Genomic DNA, 19,658 nt, shown 5'->3' on the forward strand with positions numbered 1-19,658 from the left:
AGTTAATGGTCAGAGTGCCCAAGAAAAATTCTCAGGCCAAAGCTGCTGTAGTTATTATTCAAATTCTGGCATAACACAATGTTTATATTTTATATATTTATAGAATTTATTTATATGTCAAATCCTGGCATTTTGTTGTTTGTGGTGGTGGTAGTGGTCATTTAACATCACCGTGGCTCTGTATGAGCTAACTTTTTTAAGAAAGGGAGGTCCATGCCGGGCGGTGGTGGCGCACGCCTTTGATCCCAGCACTCGGGAGGCAGAGCCAGGCGGATCTCTGTGAGTTCGAGGCCAGCCTGGTCTACAGAGCAAGTTCCAGGAAAGGCGCAAAGCTACACAGAGAAACCCTGTCTCGAAAAACAAACAAACAAACAAACAAACAAAAAAAAAAAAAAAGGGAGGTCCTGACATCTCAGTATTTTATCATCTTTTTACATCATTCTTTGTCCATCAATATAAGTCTCTGTGTAGGGCAGAGCTAACTTCAGCTAATCCCACTTGGTTGCTGTACATGTCATGTAATTGTCTGAGTGTATAGTGGGAAGAGGCTTGCAGTCTGATCTGTGGCCAACTCTTCTAGCCCACTGAATCTTGTTGACCTTTTTAAGTTCACTTCGTTTTGATTATCTTGTTCCTGAGTAAGTACAGATGTTTCAAGAATATCTCGCCAGGCGGTGGTGGCACATGCCTTTAATCCCAGCACTTGGGAGGCAGAGGCAGGCGGATCTTTGTGAGTTCGAGGCCAGCCTGGTCTACAGAGCAAGATCCAGGAAAGGCGCAAAGCTACACAGAGAAACCCTGTCTGGGGGGTGGGGGGAGAATATCTCATAGCCTCATAAAGAGACCTCTGGCTTCTTTATGTGTGTCATAATATCAAGACCTTCAAGTAGATAAGAATATCTCCCTAAAAGCAGGAAGAGGAGTATGTTCAGGACTTTCCTGGGGAAGTTTAGACGCAGCACTTCTGGGAGAAGGCATAAATGATTCATAAGAAATTTTCCATCAACCCAATATCCCCAAATTGTACAAATATTAAAAGTCCCCCAAGTATGTGACAGGCAGAGATGAAAAAAATCAAAAGTGGCATGGCGGCCACCATGCGGCTCAGCTTTGCTGGGTCTTTGTCAAGTAGCTGGGCTGGCTTTAGGACTTGTGCCGATCCCGTCAGATATAGCTGTGCCATCGAGCTTTGATTGCTAAACTGGAAAGATAGTACAGTGAATAGTGAAGAGCACACACATTAGAGACTGCCTGGGTTCAACGCTCTCCCCAGCACTCTGCAGGGTGACAAAAACGAGTCCATTTTCTGTGCTCCATTTCTTCGTCTGTAAAATTAAGGACAATATATTATAATATCTATGAGACATAAGTAAGTATATGCTGGATGTGGAGTTCAGCAAATGCCCTCAACAGACAAGCACTGAACAGATGTCGTCTCAGGTGGAGTACAAAAGTTAATTATTCTGTGAACTTTGCCAGCTTCCACCACCTGGCCCGCTGATTTGGAACAAGAAGTGGCAGTATTTCTTTCTTTTGCTGGATATGGTATTTTTTTTTGGGTTGGTTTGGTTTTGAGACAGAGTCTCAAGTAGCTTAGGCTGGCCTTCATCTCTACACGTGACTGAGGATGACCTTGAACCCCAGAGTCTCCCATCTCTGCTTCCCAAGTGCTCGGGTTACTGGAGTGCTCCATCATACCCAACTTTACCTTGTAAGTTTTCTTTCCTTTTTAATTTTGTTATTTATCATTGGGGGGGGCAGTCAGAGAATGACTGTCTTAGTGACTTTTTATTGCTGTGCAGACACCACAACCAAGGCAAATTAGAGAAGAGAGTTTATTTCGGGCTCAGTTTCAGAGGGTTGGAGTCCACGGCCATCATGGTGAGGAACATGTTGGCAGGCAGGCAGGCATGGTGCCAGAGCCCTAGCTGAGAGCTTACTTGTTGAGAAAACAACTAGGAGACAGAAAGAGCCTAGCCCTCATCCAACAAGGCCACACCCCCAGTCCTTCCCAAACAGTCTTACAAACTAGGGACCAAATAGTATCAGTTCTCTCCTTGCCCCATGGTCAGGCTTGCACAGCAAGTGCTCTGCCCACTGAGCCATTCTGCTTAGCACCCTTGTCAGTCAGTCTCTCTCTCTCTCTCTCTCTCTCTCTCTCTCTCTCTCTCTCTGTTCTTTGTCAATTTCTTAAGGGCAGGAATTCTGTCACACTTAAACACTGGTGGCACCAAGAATTCTATATATATATATGAAAGAATTGTCCTTTCTTTTTTTTTTTTTTCCTTGACAGGGACTTTCAATGTAGCCCTGGCTGACCTGCAACTGGCTATGTAGACCAGGCTAGCCTTAAACTTGCGAAGATTCTCCTGCCTGTACCTCCTGAGTACTGAGATTTATAGACCTGTACCACCTCATCCACCTCGTGGTACTTTGGGTAATATTTGCCTGAACTGAATGAGAAATAGCTTATGCCTCCCACTTTACGTTCCCAGGCACTGAGCTGACATGGACTACTCCATTTTTAGATCAAAAGACTTCCATTCTTTATTACCTGTCAGATATCAAGTAGTTCAAGGCCTCCAGTGAGAGCTATGCCCCTACACAGCCTTGTGCTCTAGTGTCTGCCCTTGGGGCCATGCGTGAGTTCTCAAGAACAGATTTAAAGCTCAATACATCACTGACTTCCAAAGGCACACCGGTGTTGGATGAGGATTTGGTAACAACCAAATTCATGAAGTAGGAGAGGGATACAAGGGCAGGTAGGGGGAAGAGTAATCGGGACGTATTATATGTGTGCATGAAAAAGTCAAAGAACAAATGTAATTTTTTAGATCCTTATCAATGTTGCATAAAAACCTCAAAATAGGGGTTGGGGATTTAGCTCAGTGGTAGAGCACTTGCCTAGCAAGCACAAGGCCCTGGGTTCAGTCCTCAGCTCCAAGAGAAAAAACAAACAAACAAACAAAACAAATCAAATCATGTTTGGATCTTTCTTCATCTTGAGACTCCATAGAGACCCTGAGCCAACCACTCACCCCATGAGCACATCATCACATCACTCAATATTCCAAATGTCTAGGAAGCTGTACATCAGGAAACAGGTTAAAGGATAAAAATAAACAAAAAAAATCTAAAAAAAAAACAAAAACAAAAACAAAAAACCTCAAAAGAACAACAAAAACAAACCCATAAAGAGTAGTTACTATTTACTAGTTTACTGTTTTTGTTTACTCTGCATGTGTGCGTGCATGCATGCATGCGTGCGTGCCTGCGTGTGTGTGTGTGTGTGTGTGTGTGTGTGTGTGTGTGTGTGTGTGTGTTGTGGCATGTACTCTTGAGTATCCCAGGCTGCCCATGAATTCACTAAGCCAGCCAAGGATAATCTGAGCCTCCAATCCTCTGTCTCTACCTCCACAGTGCAGGAATTATAGTTGTGCTCAAGCCCAGGGCTTTGTGAATGCTAGGCACCCTCCTGAGCTACATCCCCAGCCCTTTCCCTTGTGAGACAAGATTTCATGTAACCCACGCTGGTCTTAGACCCACTGTGAAGCCAAGAGTGACCTTCAACTCCTTGTTTCCTTGCCATTACCTCCCAAGTACTGGGATTACAGGCACGCTACCATGCTGGCCTTTCTGTTTCTGTTTGCTTGAGACAAGATCTCACACTAGCTCACACTAGCCTAGAACTCACTATGTAAGCCAGGCTGGCCTCAAACTCTTGGCAATCCCCCTGCCTCTGTCTTGAGTGCTGGGATTACAGGCATAAGCCACCGTGTGGGGCAGCTATGTGGTTTTTGTTATCCTCTGTCTTCTTCAATTTCTCTCAATAGGACTGTTGTTGTATGTAATGAGTTTAGAAAGTCTTGTGTGTAGCAAGCAGCTGCAAAGTGCTATTACTATTTTTGAAAGTAATGTGAATTCAACAATCCAGTCCCAGTACAGTGAGAGATAAGAAATCTTGGGGCTAGAGAGATGGCTCAGAGACTATATACTTACTCCTCCTGCAAAGGACTCAGGTTCAGTTCCCGGGACTCACACGGTGGCTTACAATTAATTGCCTATCACTTGTTTGCCCCCCCCCCCAAGCATGCATGTAGTATGCATACTTATATGCAGGTACTTACACACACACACACATAAAATGAATCCTATGGGAAAGCTGGAGCTGAGCGGTCCAGCACCTGCTTAGCATACAAAGTTCAATACTCAGCCCTCCGCCCATACCCCACCCACCAGATGATAGGCCAGTGTGGAGAAATGCCTTTTAGATAAATACCATTTTTCATAAAGAAGATAAAGTCCTAGTATTTTTCTTTACAAGAATGTCCATTTAAGATTACTAAAATATTGGAAGGCAAAGGCAGATGGATCTCTATGAGTTCGAGGCCAGCCTGGTCTACAGAGTGAGTTCTAGGAGAGCCAAGGCTATACAAGAGAAACCCTGTCTCAAAAAACCAAAAATAAATAAGATTACTGAAATGTGAACACACAGACACCAGTATCTTATGAGGACTTGGATCCACATCTCCGAGACTTACCAGGAAATAACCCACTAGGGACAGTAATGAGTCGGAATTCCCCCCTTACACTTAGGTGTGTTGAGTACTTTCTTCCTCAGGCTACTGGGAACTTCTGCTTGGTCCTGGTCCTTGAATGGGTAGAATTGTGTAGTACCTTCCCCTCTGCCCTCTCTCTCTACCTCCAGAGACTGAGTTCAAGGGCTTAGTGACAAGGGAGGCAGCTTTCATTCCTACAGAAAGCTGGAGTGGAGGCTCGGCTGTCTTTGAGAATACAGCAGTGCCCTCTGCCGTGAAGCAGGGATTCAACAAGAAACAGTCCGGCCGCAGGCACCAGCTACCCTCTGGCTACTGCCCTCTGTATTACTTAACCACTTACATCAAGAATGTTACCCTGTTCCGGAATCTGGGAAGATTCATTTTTGTCTCTGGTCTGTGCCTTAGAGCGCTTCCTCGTTTCCTAATCTTGGGTTACCAGTCCCTAGTACCAGAGCTGTGTATCTCACCACACAGATGAGAGCCCGCCCACCTCAAAGAGCTCTGGGAGTGTTCAGAGCACTGTAGAACAATTTGAAAGGTCTTCCTGAAGTCTGATCTTTCCTCACACTTCTATTTTTTCTTTCTTCTTGTATATTATTATTATTGTTGTTGTTGTTATTTGTTTTAAAAGACAAGGTTTCTCTGTGTAGCTCTGGCTGTCCTGGAACTCTTTTTTTGTTTTTTGTTTTGTTTTGTTTTTCGAGACAGGGCTTCTCTGTGTAGTTTTGCGCCTTTCCTGGAACTCACTTGGTAGCCCAGGCTGGCCTCGAACTCACAGAGATCGGCCTGGCTCTGCCTCCCGAGTGCTGGGATTAAAGGCGTGCGCCACCACCGCCCGGCTGCTTGAGCAGCAAATACTCTTAAGTGCCAAGTCTCCACCCCCTTGCTATTTTAAAGCCATGGTCTTATGTAGCCTGTGCTGATATGTACCCGAGAAAGACACTGATTAAGTTCTCTCCCTCTCTTTCTAGTAGCTGGGATTACAGGCATGGACCCAGCAAGCCCATTCGTGTGGTGCTGGAGACTGAATCCAAGAATTCATGCATACTAGACAAATGATCACCAACTCCAGACTGGCCTGAGCTAGAGCGAAATCATTTCAAAACTAAAAAATGATACACAGGGGCCAGTGAGATGGCTCAGCAGTTAAGAGCACTTGCTGTTCCCAGCACCCACATGGTGGCTCACTATCCTCTTTAACTTTGGTTCCAGGTGATCTAGATGGCCTCTGCAGGTACCAGGCACACAAGTTACACACACACACGTCACACACACACACACACACACCACACACACATATATGTACCAGGCATACAAGTGTCTCTCTCTCTCTCTCTCTCTCTCTCTCTCTCTCTCTCTCTCTCTCTCTCTCTCTCTCTCTCTTTCACACACACACACACACACACACACACACACACACACACACGCAGGCAAAAGACTCATACACATAAATTAATCTTTAAATTTTTTTCAAAGACAAGACAATGAAAAAGTTCACCACAGACTATATATCTTGTACATGAACTCACTGTCAGGGAGAACCAGGTTTGAGACCTAACATTCACCATCTTCCTGCCTTGGCCACTTAGGGATACAAACATTTATCACCAAATCCAGCTCAGGAATACAATTGAACTTTTCCCTTAGTTCCAGAGTAATGTTTACTATGCCTCAGGGTGCATCAAATTACCTGAAAAAGAACATTTTTCTTGTTTTGATGGTTTTGTCAGCTAGGATCTCAAGTAGCTGAGGCTGGCCTTGAACCTCATGCCCTCCTGAGATTAATTACTGGCATTTGCTCCACAGTTGACAGAAAGTTGTTGGTTTGTTTTGTTTTGTTTTTGTTTCCCCTGAAACGTTTTCTCTTTATAGCCCTGGCTGTCCTGGAACTTGCTCTGTAAACCAGGCTGGCCTGGAACTTATAGAGATCCACCTGCCTCCACATCCCGAGTACTGGGATTAAAAGTGTGCACCACCACCACCTGGCAACAGAAAGTTTTAAAACTTAGATTTGTGAGTTATAACCTCAGAAGTTCTGACTTAAAATCTGAAGTGAGGGGACTGGAGAAATGGCTCAGCAGTTAAGAGCACTGGCTGCTCTTCCAGAGTTCTGAGTTCAATTCCCAGCAACCACATGGTGGCTATAATGAGATCTAAAATGAGATCTGGTGCCCTCTTCTGGCATGTAGGCATACATGCAGGCAGAACACTGTAAATATAATAAATCTTAAAAAAAAAAATGAAGACATGAGTATTTTATATGTGTGTGTGTGTGTGTGCTCATGTGCAGTGCTTCACTAATCTGTGCATTATCCTTGCACTTTTGTTCCTTTTTTGTTGTTTTTTGTTTTGTTTTGTTTTTTCTGAGACAGGGCTTCTCTGTGTAGCTTTGCGCCTTTCCTGGAACTCTGCAGCCCAGGCTGGCCTTGAACTCACAGAGATCCGCCTGGCTCTGCCTCCCGAGTGCTGGGATTAAAGGCGTGCACCACCACTGCCTGGCCTTTTGTTCCATTTTCAGCATATGTGCTGCTGAAGCGAGCACCATGAATTTTTTTTAGTTCAAACAAATTCCTATGATGCTGAGGGTCCATGCTCCAAAACTTAAGCACTAAAGAAAAGAACTTTGGCACTTTCAGGTTATATCTTTAGGTCTCAAAGCCGTGTGTGTGTGTGTGTGTGTGTGTGTGTGTGTGTGTGTGTGTGTGTGTCAGGGCACCACCTCAGGTGTTGGTCTTCCCCTTCCACCTTATTTAAGCTGGGGTCTCTTTTCTGTTGTTCTGTGTGTAGGCCAGGTTAGCCGGCCTCAGTTCCCAGGGCTTCTGTCTGCAGCTCCATCTCACAGTGAGGGCCCTGGGGCTACAGATGCAGTCACAGTGCTGCTCTATGTGGCTTCCTGGGTTTGAACTCAGGTCCTCAAGCTTACGCAGCAAATGTTTTACCCACCGAGCCATCTCCCCAGTCCAACTTTACTCTGAAGTTGTTTATAGTGCTAGAGTTCACACGCAGGGTTCTCATGACCTCTAGGCCAGCCCTCACCACACCAACAGTCCTTGCCTTCATTCAGGACTCTTCTCCTTATGTAGAGCTTCCAGGAGGAGACTGGGCTCACAGTCACACTCCTCCTGTTTACCTGCCACTGGAGTGGATGATGGGGAGCAGCGGAAGGAAAGACAAAGAGAGGGTAGGCTGTGATCTCGAAAAGCCAGGCCGGGTTGGAGAACGAGCTGTTCGGCTTATGGCAAGATGTGAAGACTGGGAAGAGAACTACATGAACTCTGTGAAGCAATGCAAACACCTCTGCTCATCATCCAGAACCCAGCCAGCAGCTCACTGACACTGAGCAGGTCCTGGGGCCTAGCATTTCGTCAGTAGACAGCCTATCAGCTTGTAGGCATCTGGAAGCTTTTATTTGATAGGTTTTCTTTTTATTTGTTTGTCTGTTTTTGAGACAGGGTCACGTGTAGCCCAGGATTGCCTCAAACTCACAGAGATCCTCCTGCCTCTACCTCCTGAGTGCTGGGACTAAAGGCACTAGCACCACGCCTGGGCCATGCCCAGTGTTTGCAGACACTTTGTAACAATCATGGGGTTAGCAACATAGATGACTCTTTCTGTTCAGGATCTCCAGTGTCTCCACTGCCACCGTCATACCCACTATGGTGGGCTCACATCCTTCACCAGGAGGGCGATCTGCTCCCAAAGCTGCCGGTCCTCTTCCTGGGCCTTGCTCTGGCTTCGCCATCTCAGCAGCTCAGCCTGGTGGTCCTGATGATGCATGGGACAGTAGCTCTGTGGTTCACACAGCTCCTGAAAGGTTGGGGACAAGGTCAAGGACTCCTTAGGCTCCTGAGCTCTGCCTACTAAGGAGAAGAGGTGCTGCTCTCAATGGCTGAGGGACAGCAGTTTCTTCTCAGGATGTTTACAGTCCCTGGAGGCTGCATGCCAAAGCTGGCTCCTCTGAGTCTGAGCCACAACACCCCGCCCCCCGCCCCCACCATGTGCCACATCTGAGCTCTTCCACGTCCCTTTACCATATATTCTGGAAAGAAGTCTCTGTAGCCCCCTTTGAGGACATACAGCTCTGGGTAGTACAATGCTGGATACTGGTTCAGAGCTCTGTCTTTTTCCCTCAGAGAACGGCACCTTTAGAGAAAATCCAGAGACGAGTGAGGTGAAGGAGGCCAAGTCAGGCGCCCATGGGCCTTCAGTGGGGAGGGGAGGGAGGGCAGACCACGAGGAACCTCCCTAGAGAACCTTTAGGGCTAGAAATGCAGCTCAGGGGTAAAGTACTGTCTAGAAGACAGGTTTAATCCCCATCAGGTTTAGTCACCATCCCCAACACACACAACCTCTTACAGTGTTTGCTAACCAAGGTCCAAATAACATTCTCTTTTCCCTGTGCTCCATTGAAGCTTCATTCCCAAATCTCTCTTTGTGTGTGTGGTGTGTGTGTGTGTGTGTTTACATGGTTTTTTGTTTGTTTTGTTTCTGAGATGGGGTCTCACCATGTAGCCCAGGCTGACCTCAAACTCAGAGACCTGCATGTCTGGCTCTTTTTTTTTTTTTTTTTTTTGAGATGAGATCTCGAGCCCAGATTGATCTGGAACTCAGGCTGACCTTAAACTTCTGAACTTCCTGCTTGTATGACTCCCACTTTTCTGTGCTGGGATTATAGGTGTGCACAGTCATGGCCAGTTCTATGTAATGTTGGGGATCAACCCCAAGGCATACATTCTAGGCAGGCACTCTGCCAGTTGAGTTACATCTCCAGTGCCCAATTCTTCCCTTTAGTGCTCAAACTTCTGAATCTGGGAACACCTTCCTTCAATCACCCTAAGGCATGGAGGCTGCTGCAGCCCCACTGCTGGCAGCGGGAAGTTATGGCACAGCTTGTTCACATCTTGGTGGAACAGGAAGCAGGTACAGGACAGGAAGTAGGCCTATCCCATGGCCTATGTGCACCAGCCAAGACCCATGTCTCAAAGTTTCTGCACCATCAAACTGTAGTAAAAGGTGCTCATTCAGGTCAGTCTCTGTCCAAACTGGTCTGCCAAGTCTCATTCAAGATTCATTTCCATTGCCAACCTTAGACACTCACATTCGGGGGCCTCTCTCTGAGGAGAATTCACAGAGGAACACAATAATGATTCTTTTCTGGATGTCCAGAGGAACAATAGGCTTCTTCAGAAAGAACTCATGCAGTTCCTTCTGGCTGTGCAGGTTTAAGGCTCCCTGTAGAAAAGGATGTTGTTAGCAAGTATTCCCTCAAGGGCTTGTGTACAGTCAATACCCAGGAATGCCTGAGATACTATTCTGGGGTATTTAGGCCAGAAACTAGGCAGGAAGGAATTTTAGGGCAGGAGTCTAAGCCTATCTCTATATCTACCCTAGGGCTTGGCAGAGAGTTTGGTATGTAGCTGCTCCCTACATGTTCATAAAACTGAACTGCTGTGTGATGTCTTTCTGTATGCTGTGAATATGTGTTGCTCTGATTGGTTAATAAATAAAGCTGCATTGGCCTATGGCAGGGCAGGATGGAGCCAGGTGGGAAAATCCAAGAGAGACAGTGAAAAGAGAAAGGAGAGGAAGGGGCGAGGCCAGCCGCTGCCCAAGAAGCAGCAAGATGCCAGCAAACTGCTAACACCACGGGCACACGGCAACTTATAGATTAATAGAAATGGGTTAAGTTATAAGAGCTAGCTAGCAAGAAGCTTGAGCCAGAGGCCATCCAGTTTGTAATTAATATAAGCCTCTGTGTGTTTATTCAGGTCTGAGCGGCTGCGGGACCAGGTGGGACACAGAAAAACTTCTAACTACACTGAACCACCAGAGCACAGGTTAAACTATGAGAACTGTTTGTGAACAGTCAATGTTTGCAAAGTACTTCCTAGTTCTCAGATTGTTTTTACTTCGAGGCGCCCACAGAAAGAGACTGTCAAGGAGGGAAAGAGATTGCTCACGGTACAGACTTAAAACAGAAGTAAGGACTTCCTCCGATGTGATCCAAGTGTATGATCTCTGTCCTTGTGCTAGATGTCATAGGACCCTTTGCCCATCACTCTTCTCAATAAACCCAAATCTCCAGCTTCTCCCTGGCTAATGTCCACAGTGTGACCTCACCAGGATGTGTCCTCCCAGGTACTCATACGGATAGCGGCAATCGATGATATAAAACTTCTCAATCAGACTCTGGAAGTTTCCAGCCAGTAAAGCCGCCACCTGCACAGAGAGAATGACTGAATGTCCTGTTCACTGGCACTCTGAGAGAGGAGCCACAGAGCGCCTTTCTGCATATTCCTAGCAGTCACCCAGGACTGCACTGTATGCACAGCCTCCAGAGTTAGCTTGTATTTGCACCACAGCAATGGTTAAGCCCAATCCCACATAGGAGCTTGAAGTGGAAATGCCTGTGTAGAGGACACATGGCTGATGTTGAGGTTGATCTAGAGGCGAGCATGGCCGGTCAGTCTCTCAGGGACACCCGAGGAGGACAGCAGGAGCAGGGGTAGCAGCTCGAGAACCCAGTTTTATAAGAAGACATGGGAAATAGTTCCCCATTCACCAGTCTTTCAGAAAGCATAGAGGCGACGGTTTGTATTTAAAAGAGAAAATGGTAGCCGGGCGGTGGTGTGCATGCCATTAATCCCAGCACTCGGGAGGCAGAGGCAGGCGGATCTCTGTGAGTTCAAGGCCAGCCTGGACTACAGAGTGAGTTCCAGGAAAGGCGCAAAACTACACAGAGAAACTCTATCTCGAAAAACAAACAAACAAACAAATAAATACATAAAAATAATAAAATAAAAGAGAAAAATGGGGCTGGAGAGATGGCTCAGTGGTTAAGAGTACTGACTGCTCTTCCAAAGGTTCTGAGAACAGTACCCAGCAACCACATGGTGCCTCACAACCATCTGTAATGAGATCTCGTGCTCTCTTCTGGCCTGCAGGGACACATGCAGGCAGAACACTGTATACATAATAAATAAATCTTTAAAAAATAAAAAAATAAAATTAAAAAATAAAAGAGAAAATGTAAACTACTTCTAGAAGAATAAATTAGTTTAGCCTTTCTAGAAAGAACTGCCCAGCTGATTTTTTTCTTTTTATATCTTCCTTCCCTTCTCTCCCTTATCTATAATAACATATCATTTGTTTAACTAAAATTTTTCAAAAGACAGGAAATGGAGCTGGACATGGTGGCACACACCTTTAATCCCAGCACCTGGGAGGCAGAGGCAGCTGGATCTCTAAGCTCCAGGACAGCCTGGTCTACAAAAAGAAACTTTATCTCAAAAATAAATAAATAAAATAAAAAGATGGAAAATAGATATATAAAGGAGTCCTTTTAATACAGCTTCAGGTGAATAAGAAGTCCTCGTGAGGGGACAGAGTGAAAGCAACACAGACAGGTGGGCGTTAGGGGAGCACAGTCAGCCGGCTGACGATAGGATACGCCCAGTTACCATCTCCAGAAATTTGCTTACTGTGTCTGGGGTGATGTACTTCAGATCTTGGTGTCTCCCTGACACCGTTGGCAGCACACACATCTAGAAAGACCCAAGAACTGAAATTACAGCAGGAATTCCCAACCCAAGCATCCCATCAAAGACTCCCATGCTGTCCTTTCCAAGTGAGTCTTTTGATTGGGTTTGGTTTTTCGAGACAGGGTTGCTCCTTGTAGATCTGTCCTGGCCTTAACTCAGAGATCCCCCTGCCTCTGCCTTCAGAGTTCTAGGATTAAAGGTGTAGAACACCACATCTAGCTTCCAAGTGATATTAGAAAACAAAACAAAAGAGCAATTCTGTTTCTAAGAACTGATCCCAAGGAACTTATCAAGGATGTACACAAAATTTTATGTTTCTTCACCGATATGCCCATTTTATTCATAAGAAAAATTATAAAACTAAATATCTTACAAGAAAGGATTTATAGAAAAAACATGAGTAGCCAAAGAATTAACTAATGAACGGTTATTGAAAATGATGAAATATAGGTCTGGAGAGATGGCTCAGTGGTTAAGAGCACTGGCTGCTCTCCCAGAGGACCTGGGTTCAGATTCCTAGCACCTACATGGTGGCTCACAACTGTCTCTAGCTCTAGTACCAATATTTCTGACGCCCTCTTCTGGCCTCTGACGACACTGCACCCATGTGGTGCACAGACATACATGCAGGCAAAACGCCCATATACATAAAATAAAAACATTTTGTTGTTGTTTTTTGAGTCTTACTATGCAACTCTGGCAATCCTGGAACTCACTATGTAGACCATGCTGACCTTGAATTCAGAGACCTGCCTACCTCTGCCTCCTGAGTGTTGGGTGGTGTGCACCATTTAGCCAAATCTTTTTTAAATGATGAAATGTGGGGCTGGAGACATTGCTCAGTGGTTAAGAGCACTTGTTGCTCTTACAGAGGGTCAAGGTTCATTCCCAGCACCCACATTATGGCTCAATTGCTCATACATATATTCAGGAAAACAGGTAAAAACACGAAATAAAAATAAGCAATCCTTTTGTTGTTGTTGTTAACAATATAATGGGGGCTGGGAAGATAGCTCAGTTGGCAAACTACCAGTATGAGGACCTGCACTGATCCCCAGCATCCACAAACAAAGCTAGGCAGGATGGTATGCATTTGTAATCCCAGAGCTCGGCAGGCAGAGGCTCGAGGATCCTTGGGGCTTGCTGGCCTGCCAGTCCAGACTCATCTACAAGCTCTAGGTCCCAGTGAGAGACCCGGTCTCAGAAACATGGTGACAACTCCTGAGGAACACCACATAAGGTTGACCTATGGATCCACATGGATGCCCACACTTGTGGGGCGTTTACCCACCAACCCCACAGCTCCCCAGAGTTTTCTTGAGTGTGAGCAGCGGGAAATATTAGATAGAAGGATTTATTGCGGAGAATATTGCAGATAGAAAATACAGGATAGCCTCGAGAGGGCCTGGAACCTTTTCCAACGGGCCCCCAACTGTCTCTGCCCCAGAGTATTTATAGAGACGCCAAGGGGTGGAGCAAAAGACCTCCACACCCCCCAGCACCGCCAAGTGCAGACCATCTCAGACACCTGCACTCAGGCATGTGGACCTAATCATCCTCTATGCGGACCTGCTGGGTAAAGCCACAAGGAACCTGAAAATGGGCTCCCACACACACTAAAGCACATACAGCATCCCCCACACACCCAAAACCAAAAGACTAAATGTCCAAGTACATTGGTGTACACCTGTAATCCCAGCACTTGGGAGTCTGAAGCAGATGGATCCTGAGCTATGAGACGCTATCTTAAAAAATAAAAACATGGCGGGCGGTGGTGGCGCACGCCTTTAATCCCAGCACTTGGGAGGCAGAGCCAGGCGGATCTCCGTGAGTTCGAGGCCAGCCTGGTCTCCAAAGCAAGTTCCAGGAAAGGCGCAAAGCTACACAGAGAAACCCTGTCTCGAAAAACCAAAAAAATAAAATAAAATAAAAAATAAATAAAAATAAAAACATATGGCTGGGCGGTGGTGGTGCATGCCTTTAGTCCCAGCACTCAGGAGGCAGAGGAAGGAGGATCTCTGTGAGTTCGAGGCCAGCCTGGTCTACAGAGTGAGTTCCAGGACAGCCAGGGCTACACAGAAAAACCCTGTCTCGACAAAAACAAACACAGGACTGGAGAGAGGGTTCCGTGGGTAAAAGCACTTGCCACCAAACTTGGAAACCTGAGTTCAACCCCCAGGAACCACACAGTGGAAGGAGAAAACCAACTCCCACAAGTTGTCCTCTAGTATTATGATACGAACACATACACATTCTCATGCACATATACACTTACTCTAAAAAGGAAGACGTATGAACAATAAAAAAATGAAAAACAGAGATAAATGATGAAACAGAACTGTTTACTACTGAAAAGACTGTCTGAGGTCTGAACTCATGCTAAGCATACACTCTATCACTGGGTTACATCTCTATCCCTCACTGAAAAATTGCTGTTGTTCGGAGAAAGGCTCTCACTGCACAGCCCAGACTCACTATCCTGCCTCAAGACAGATGTTCTCGATATAAAGTGGCAAGTACTCTACCTTGCCACTTTATATCTCCATGAGATGACATAAAGTAACAGAAACCACAAAACCTCAACAGACCCAAAAGAGTACAAGAGTTATTTTTGTTGTACAAGAGTTATTTTTGTTGTCCGGTGTTGGGGATACAAAACCTACTTGTATGTGTGAGTTTGTGTGGGAAAAGTCTGTAGAAATACACACAAAAAATAATTTTTTCTGGTTGATAAGGTTTGGGATAAATTTTATCATTTTCTACTTTTTATATTAACCAAGTATTTATTTATTTATTTGCACACACACACACACACACACACACACACACACACACCTGCTTTTGGAGACAGGGTCTCACTGGATAGTCCTGGTTGGCCTAGAACTCACTATATGGTTTAAGCTGATCTGAAACTTGCAGCAATTCTCCTGCATCGGTCTCCTGAGGGATGAGACTAGGATATAAGCCATCACACCCAGCTTAAAAGATCTTCAGTTTTTAGACATCTTAAGAATTGTGTGTGAGGGTGACTGTGGGTACTCATGTACTATGGTGCATGTGTCAATGTCCCAGAACAACTTTCAAGAGTTGGTTTTCTTCTTCCACCACGGGCTCCAGGGAGCTTTTTACCTGCTGGGCCATCTTGCCAGCTCTCAAAAATATATTTCTTTCTTTCTTTTTTTTTTTTTTTTTTCAAGACAGGGTTTCTCTGTGCAGTTTTGGTGCCTGTCCTGGAACTCACTCTGTAGACCAGGCTGGCCTCGAACTTACAGAGATCCGCCTGGCTCTGCCTCTCCAGTAGCACTAGGATTAAAGGTGTGAGTCACCACAGCCTGACTCAAAAAGATATTTCTAATAAGAAAGGATACAAAGTTACATACAAATACCAGTGTTCTGGATTTTCCTAGATAAATAAATGCTTTCTTATTAGATTTAGGATTGAGGTCTACCTTCAGGTCAACAAAGAACATTTAGTGAGGATGGATGGTTACATCTAGCATCCTCTGCAAAGAGATTAAAATCAAGAAAAATCAAAGCCTGGATGGAGGTGATGGCACACGCCTTTGACTCCAGCACTCGGGAAGCAGAGGCAGAGGCAGGCAGATCTCTCTGAGTACACGTGTGTACACACACACACACACACACACACACACACACACACACACACACGCACAGATAGTAAAGGCAGATATAACCAAACTCACCTTGGAGAAATCACCAATCAGATGCCGTTCATCAGAATCTTCCTCCTCCATCTGAATGGCATCAGTGTCACAGAGAGAGTCCATCTTCTTTAGTCTTAAACCCTGAAATGACGAAACTCTCACTTACCCCACAATTCTCATGTTAAAGATTTAAAGACCAGGGCTGGCAAGATGGCTCAGTAAGTAAGGTACTTCCTGGAGCCTGGCAACCTGAGTGCAATTCCCAGAACCCATATAAATGTGGAAGGCAGAACCAAGTCCACAAAACTGTTCTCTGGCCAGGAAGTGGTGGTGGCGCACACCTTTAATCCCAGCACTCAGGAGGCAGAGGCAGGCGGATCTATGTGAGTTCGAGGCCAGCCTGGTCTATAGAGCTAATTCCAGGACAGCCAAAGCTACACAGAGAAACCCTATCCCAAAAAACAAAACAAACACAAACTCTTCTTTGACCGCCATATGCATGTGAATGCCTACACACACCTAAATACACACACATACACACACACACACACACACACACACACACCCACCCACCTAATACATACACATATATATAAAATAAAAATCTAAAAAAAGTTTAAAATAAATAATAATTTTTTAAAGATGTGGAGAAATTGGGACTTTTATGTATTACTGGTGGGAATGTAAAATGATGTACTGCAGTAGGGCAGTTCCTAAAATCTAAGTATAAAATTGCCCTATTTGAATATTATATGGACGGGGTAAAGTTCAATGGCTCAGCAGTTGCCTAACATTTGCTAGGTCCTAGGTTCAAATCCCAACACTGAAGACAGTGTCAAGACATCACATGGGCTGGGCATGGCGGATCACTCCTGAGATCCCAGCATTTGGGATGCTCAAGACATCACATGGGCTGGGCATGGCGGTTCACTCCTGCAATCCCAGGATTTGGGATGCTCAGGACATCACATGGGCTGGGCATGGCAGTTCACTCCTGCGATCCCAGCATTTGGGATGTTCAGGCAGAAGGACACAAGTTTGAGACCAGTCAGGGCATAGAATAAGACTCTTCCTTAAAAAAGAACAATAAACTGGGCTGGTGGTGGCACACACCTTTAATCCCAGTACTCAGGAGGCAGAGGCAGGCAGATCTAAGTTTAAGGCCAGCCTGGTCTACAGAGTGAGTTCCAGGACAACCAAGGCAAGACAGAGAAACCCTGATCTGGAAAAACAAAAAAAAAAAAAAAAAAAAAAACTCAATAAAATATTGTCATATGACACTCCAGAAATATGTACACACCCCCATGCCAGGGATTGAACCCAGGATCTCCTGTACAATTATTATTAATCTTCTTTGTATCTGTGAGTGCTCTGTGGGTGAAGACCAGTGGTCAACCCTGGGTGTTATTCCTCAGTAGTCAGCTGCCTTGTTTTTGCAACAGGGCCTCTCAATGAAGTCTGGGACCTGCTGATTAGACAAGGCTAGACAGCCTCCCTTGGCTGCCTCCCTAGCACTGGGGTTGGACCACATCTGGCTTTTTCTGTGGGTGCTGAGGCTGGAGCTCAGGTCCCCATGCTTAGCTATCTTTTTTTAAATGATATATTTTATTTTTATTTTATGTGTGTTTTGTCTGGATGTAAGAATGTGTACCATGTGTGTGCCTGCTACTCATATAGAGGTCAGAAGTGGAAATCAAATTCCTTAAAACTGGAGTTACAGGTAGTTGTGAACCACCAATGTGGGTACTGGGAACCAAACCTGTGTCCTCTGGAACCTGTGTCCTCTGGAAGAGCAGCCAGTGCTCTTAACCACCAAGCCATCTCTCCAGCCACAAACTGAACTATCTTTCTTTTTTTTTTTTTTTTTTTTTTTTTTGGTTTTTCAAGACAGGGTTTCTCTGTGTAGCTTTGCGCCTTTCCTGGATCTCACTTGGTAGCCCAGGCTGGCCTCGAACTCACAGAGATCCGCCTGGCTCTGCCTCCCGAGTGCTGGGATTAAAGGCGTGCGCCACCACCGCCCGGCTGAACTATCTTTCTACCCCAAGGAATCTTCTCTATCTTAGTTATGATTGTCCTCTACTGTAGTAAACCACTTGGCACATGTTAGTACCGCATTAATTATCCAATGTTGTTCCTATTATATTAGTTACTATCAACAATAATAAAGTAGGGCTGGAGAAATGGCTCTGTGGTTAAGAGCACCTGCTGCTCTTTCAGAGGACCAGAGTTTGGTTCCTAACACTCACGTGGTGACTCAACAAAACCTGTAACTGAACCTCCAGCAGCTCTGACACAATCTTCTGACCTACACAGATACCTACCCAAACACATAAATAAAAATAAAATAAACCTTTGGGCTGGAGAGATGGCTCAGAGGTTAAGAGCACTGGCTACTCTTCCAGAGGTCCTGAGTTCAATTCCCAGCATCCACATAGTGGCTCAACCATCTGCAATGAGATCTGGTGCCCTCTTCTGGCCTGCAGTCATACATGCTGTATACATAATAAGTAAATAAATCTTTAAAAAAAATAAAAAAATAAAAAAAAAAATAAACCTTTAAAAAATAATAAAGTATGTGGAATGTTATAAACTGCTTTTTAAATTTTTCTTTTTCTTTTCTTTTTTCTTTTTTATTTATTTATTTATTTTGTATACAGCATGTATGACCAGAAGAGGGCACCAGATCTCTTTACAGATGGCTGTGAGCCACCATGTGGTTGCTGGGAATTGAACTCAGGACCTCTGGAAGAGCAGTCAGTGCTCTTAACCTCTGAGCCATCTCTCCAGCCCCCTCTTTTTTCTTTTTGAGATAAGTTCTCACTGTCGACAAGGCTGGCCTCCAGCTTTCAGGAATCCTCCTGCCTCTGCCTCCCAAATGCTGAAATTGAAGGCATGTGCCACCACTCTCAGAAAACATTATTTTTTTCTCTTTTATTGAGGTATAATTCACAAACAAAACAGAATTGCAAACATTCAAGATATACAATACAAACTAACTAACATATCCTCCATCAAACACTGCTACCGTGTGTTTCACACACACACACGCTGAGAAAGAGATGTGTGAGATGAGAACACACATGCTTCATTTTAGGGAGAAGCAGAGATGGAGACAGGCTGGTCTTGGTCTCTTATACAAACTGCTCTCAACACTTTATCGTATAGACAGCAATCCTGTGGAAGTTATTACATTCTACATTGTATTTCTGCATGTGTGTTCCTGTAATCCATGTGCACGTGTTTGTGAACGTGTGTGGAGGCCCCAGGTGGATGCCAGTGGTCTCCCTCAATCACTCTCCTTATTCACTGCGGCAGTCTGTCAACTGAATCGAGAGCTTGCTGGTGAGGCTAGTCGAACCAGCCAGCTGGCCCCAATCTCCGTCCGCCGTCTTCACCTTTCTAGAGCTGGAATTACAGGTGGAACCACCCAGCATTTATGTGGGTTCTGGGACCCGCACTGTGGTCCTCATGCTTCCGTAGCCAGTACTGTAGGAGCTGAGCTTCTGTCCAGCCCTGCACTCCAATTTATACGGGAAACTGAGGCTCTCAGTAGTCTGGCAAATGGTCTAACACTGGGAAGAGGCCGAGAACTGGAACCGAGTGCCGAACTCCATGGGACCACATCTGCCTTGTGAACTCATGAAACTTTTCAGTTTGTTGAAACAGGGTATCCCTCTGCTACCCTGGCCAACTTGGAGCTTGAGGACACCCTCCTGCCTCAGGGTACCAAGTGCTAGAATTATAAGCAGGAACCACCATTTATGGCAAATCATTTCTTTTTAATTTTTTAAAGCTTCAGTACAAGTGTGCATTGTATGTCATCAGTCATCAGGCCTCACAAGCTCGTAGTGAGACCCTGTCTCAAACAAACAAAATGAAAAAGAAAATTTGGT

General features: G+C 45.2%; 1 protein-coding gene across 2 annotated transcripts in view; it reads right to left on the reverse strand.

The window, feature by feature from the left end:
• Nucleotides 1-8,051: 8,051 nt before the first annotated feature.
• Cdc25c (cell division cycle 25C) overlaps nucleotides 8,052-19,658 on the reverse strand; it is a 30,526-nt gene continuing 18,919 nt past the window's right edge. For both annotated transcript variants that reach the window (XM_059246640.1, XM_059246641.1), the window contains 6 exons: nucleotides 15,805-15,906; nucleotides 12,041-12,103; nucleotides 10,680-10,778; nucleotides 9,658-9,791; nucleotides 8,591-8,702; nucleotides 8,052-8,366 (listed from right to left, as the gene is read on the reverse strand). In XM_059246640.1, coding sequence (XP_059102623.1) covers nucleotides 8,214-8,366; nucleotides 8,591-8,702; nucleotides 9,658-9,791; nucleotides 10,680-10,778; nucleotides 12,041-12,103; nucleotides 15,805-15,906 — 663 coding nt within the window. In that variant the 3' untranslated portion in view covers nucleotides 8,052-8,213. The remainder of the gene's footprint in view (nucleotides 8,367-8,590; nucleotides 8,703-9,657; nucleotides 9,792-10,679; nucleotides 10,779-12,040; nucleotides 12,104-15,804; nucleotides 15,907-19,658) is intronic.

Source organism: Peromyscus eremicus, chromosome 19 (assembly GCF_949786415.1).
Source record: "Peromyscus eremicus chromosome 19, PerEre_H2_v1, whole genome shotgun sequence".
Lineage (NCBI taxonomy): Eukaryota > Metazoa > Chordata > Mammalia > Rodentia > Cricetidae > Peromyscus > Peromyscus eremicus.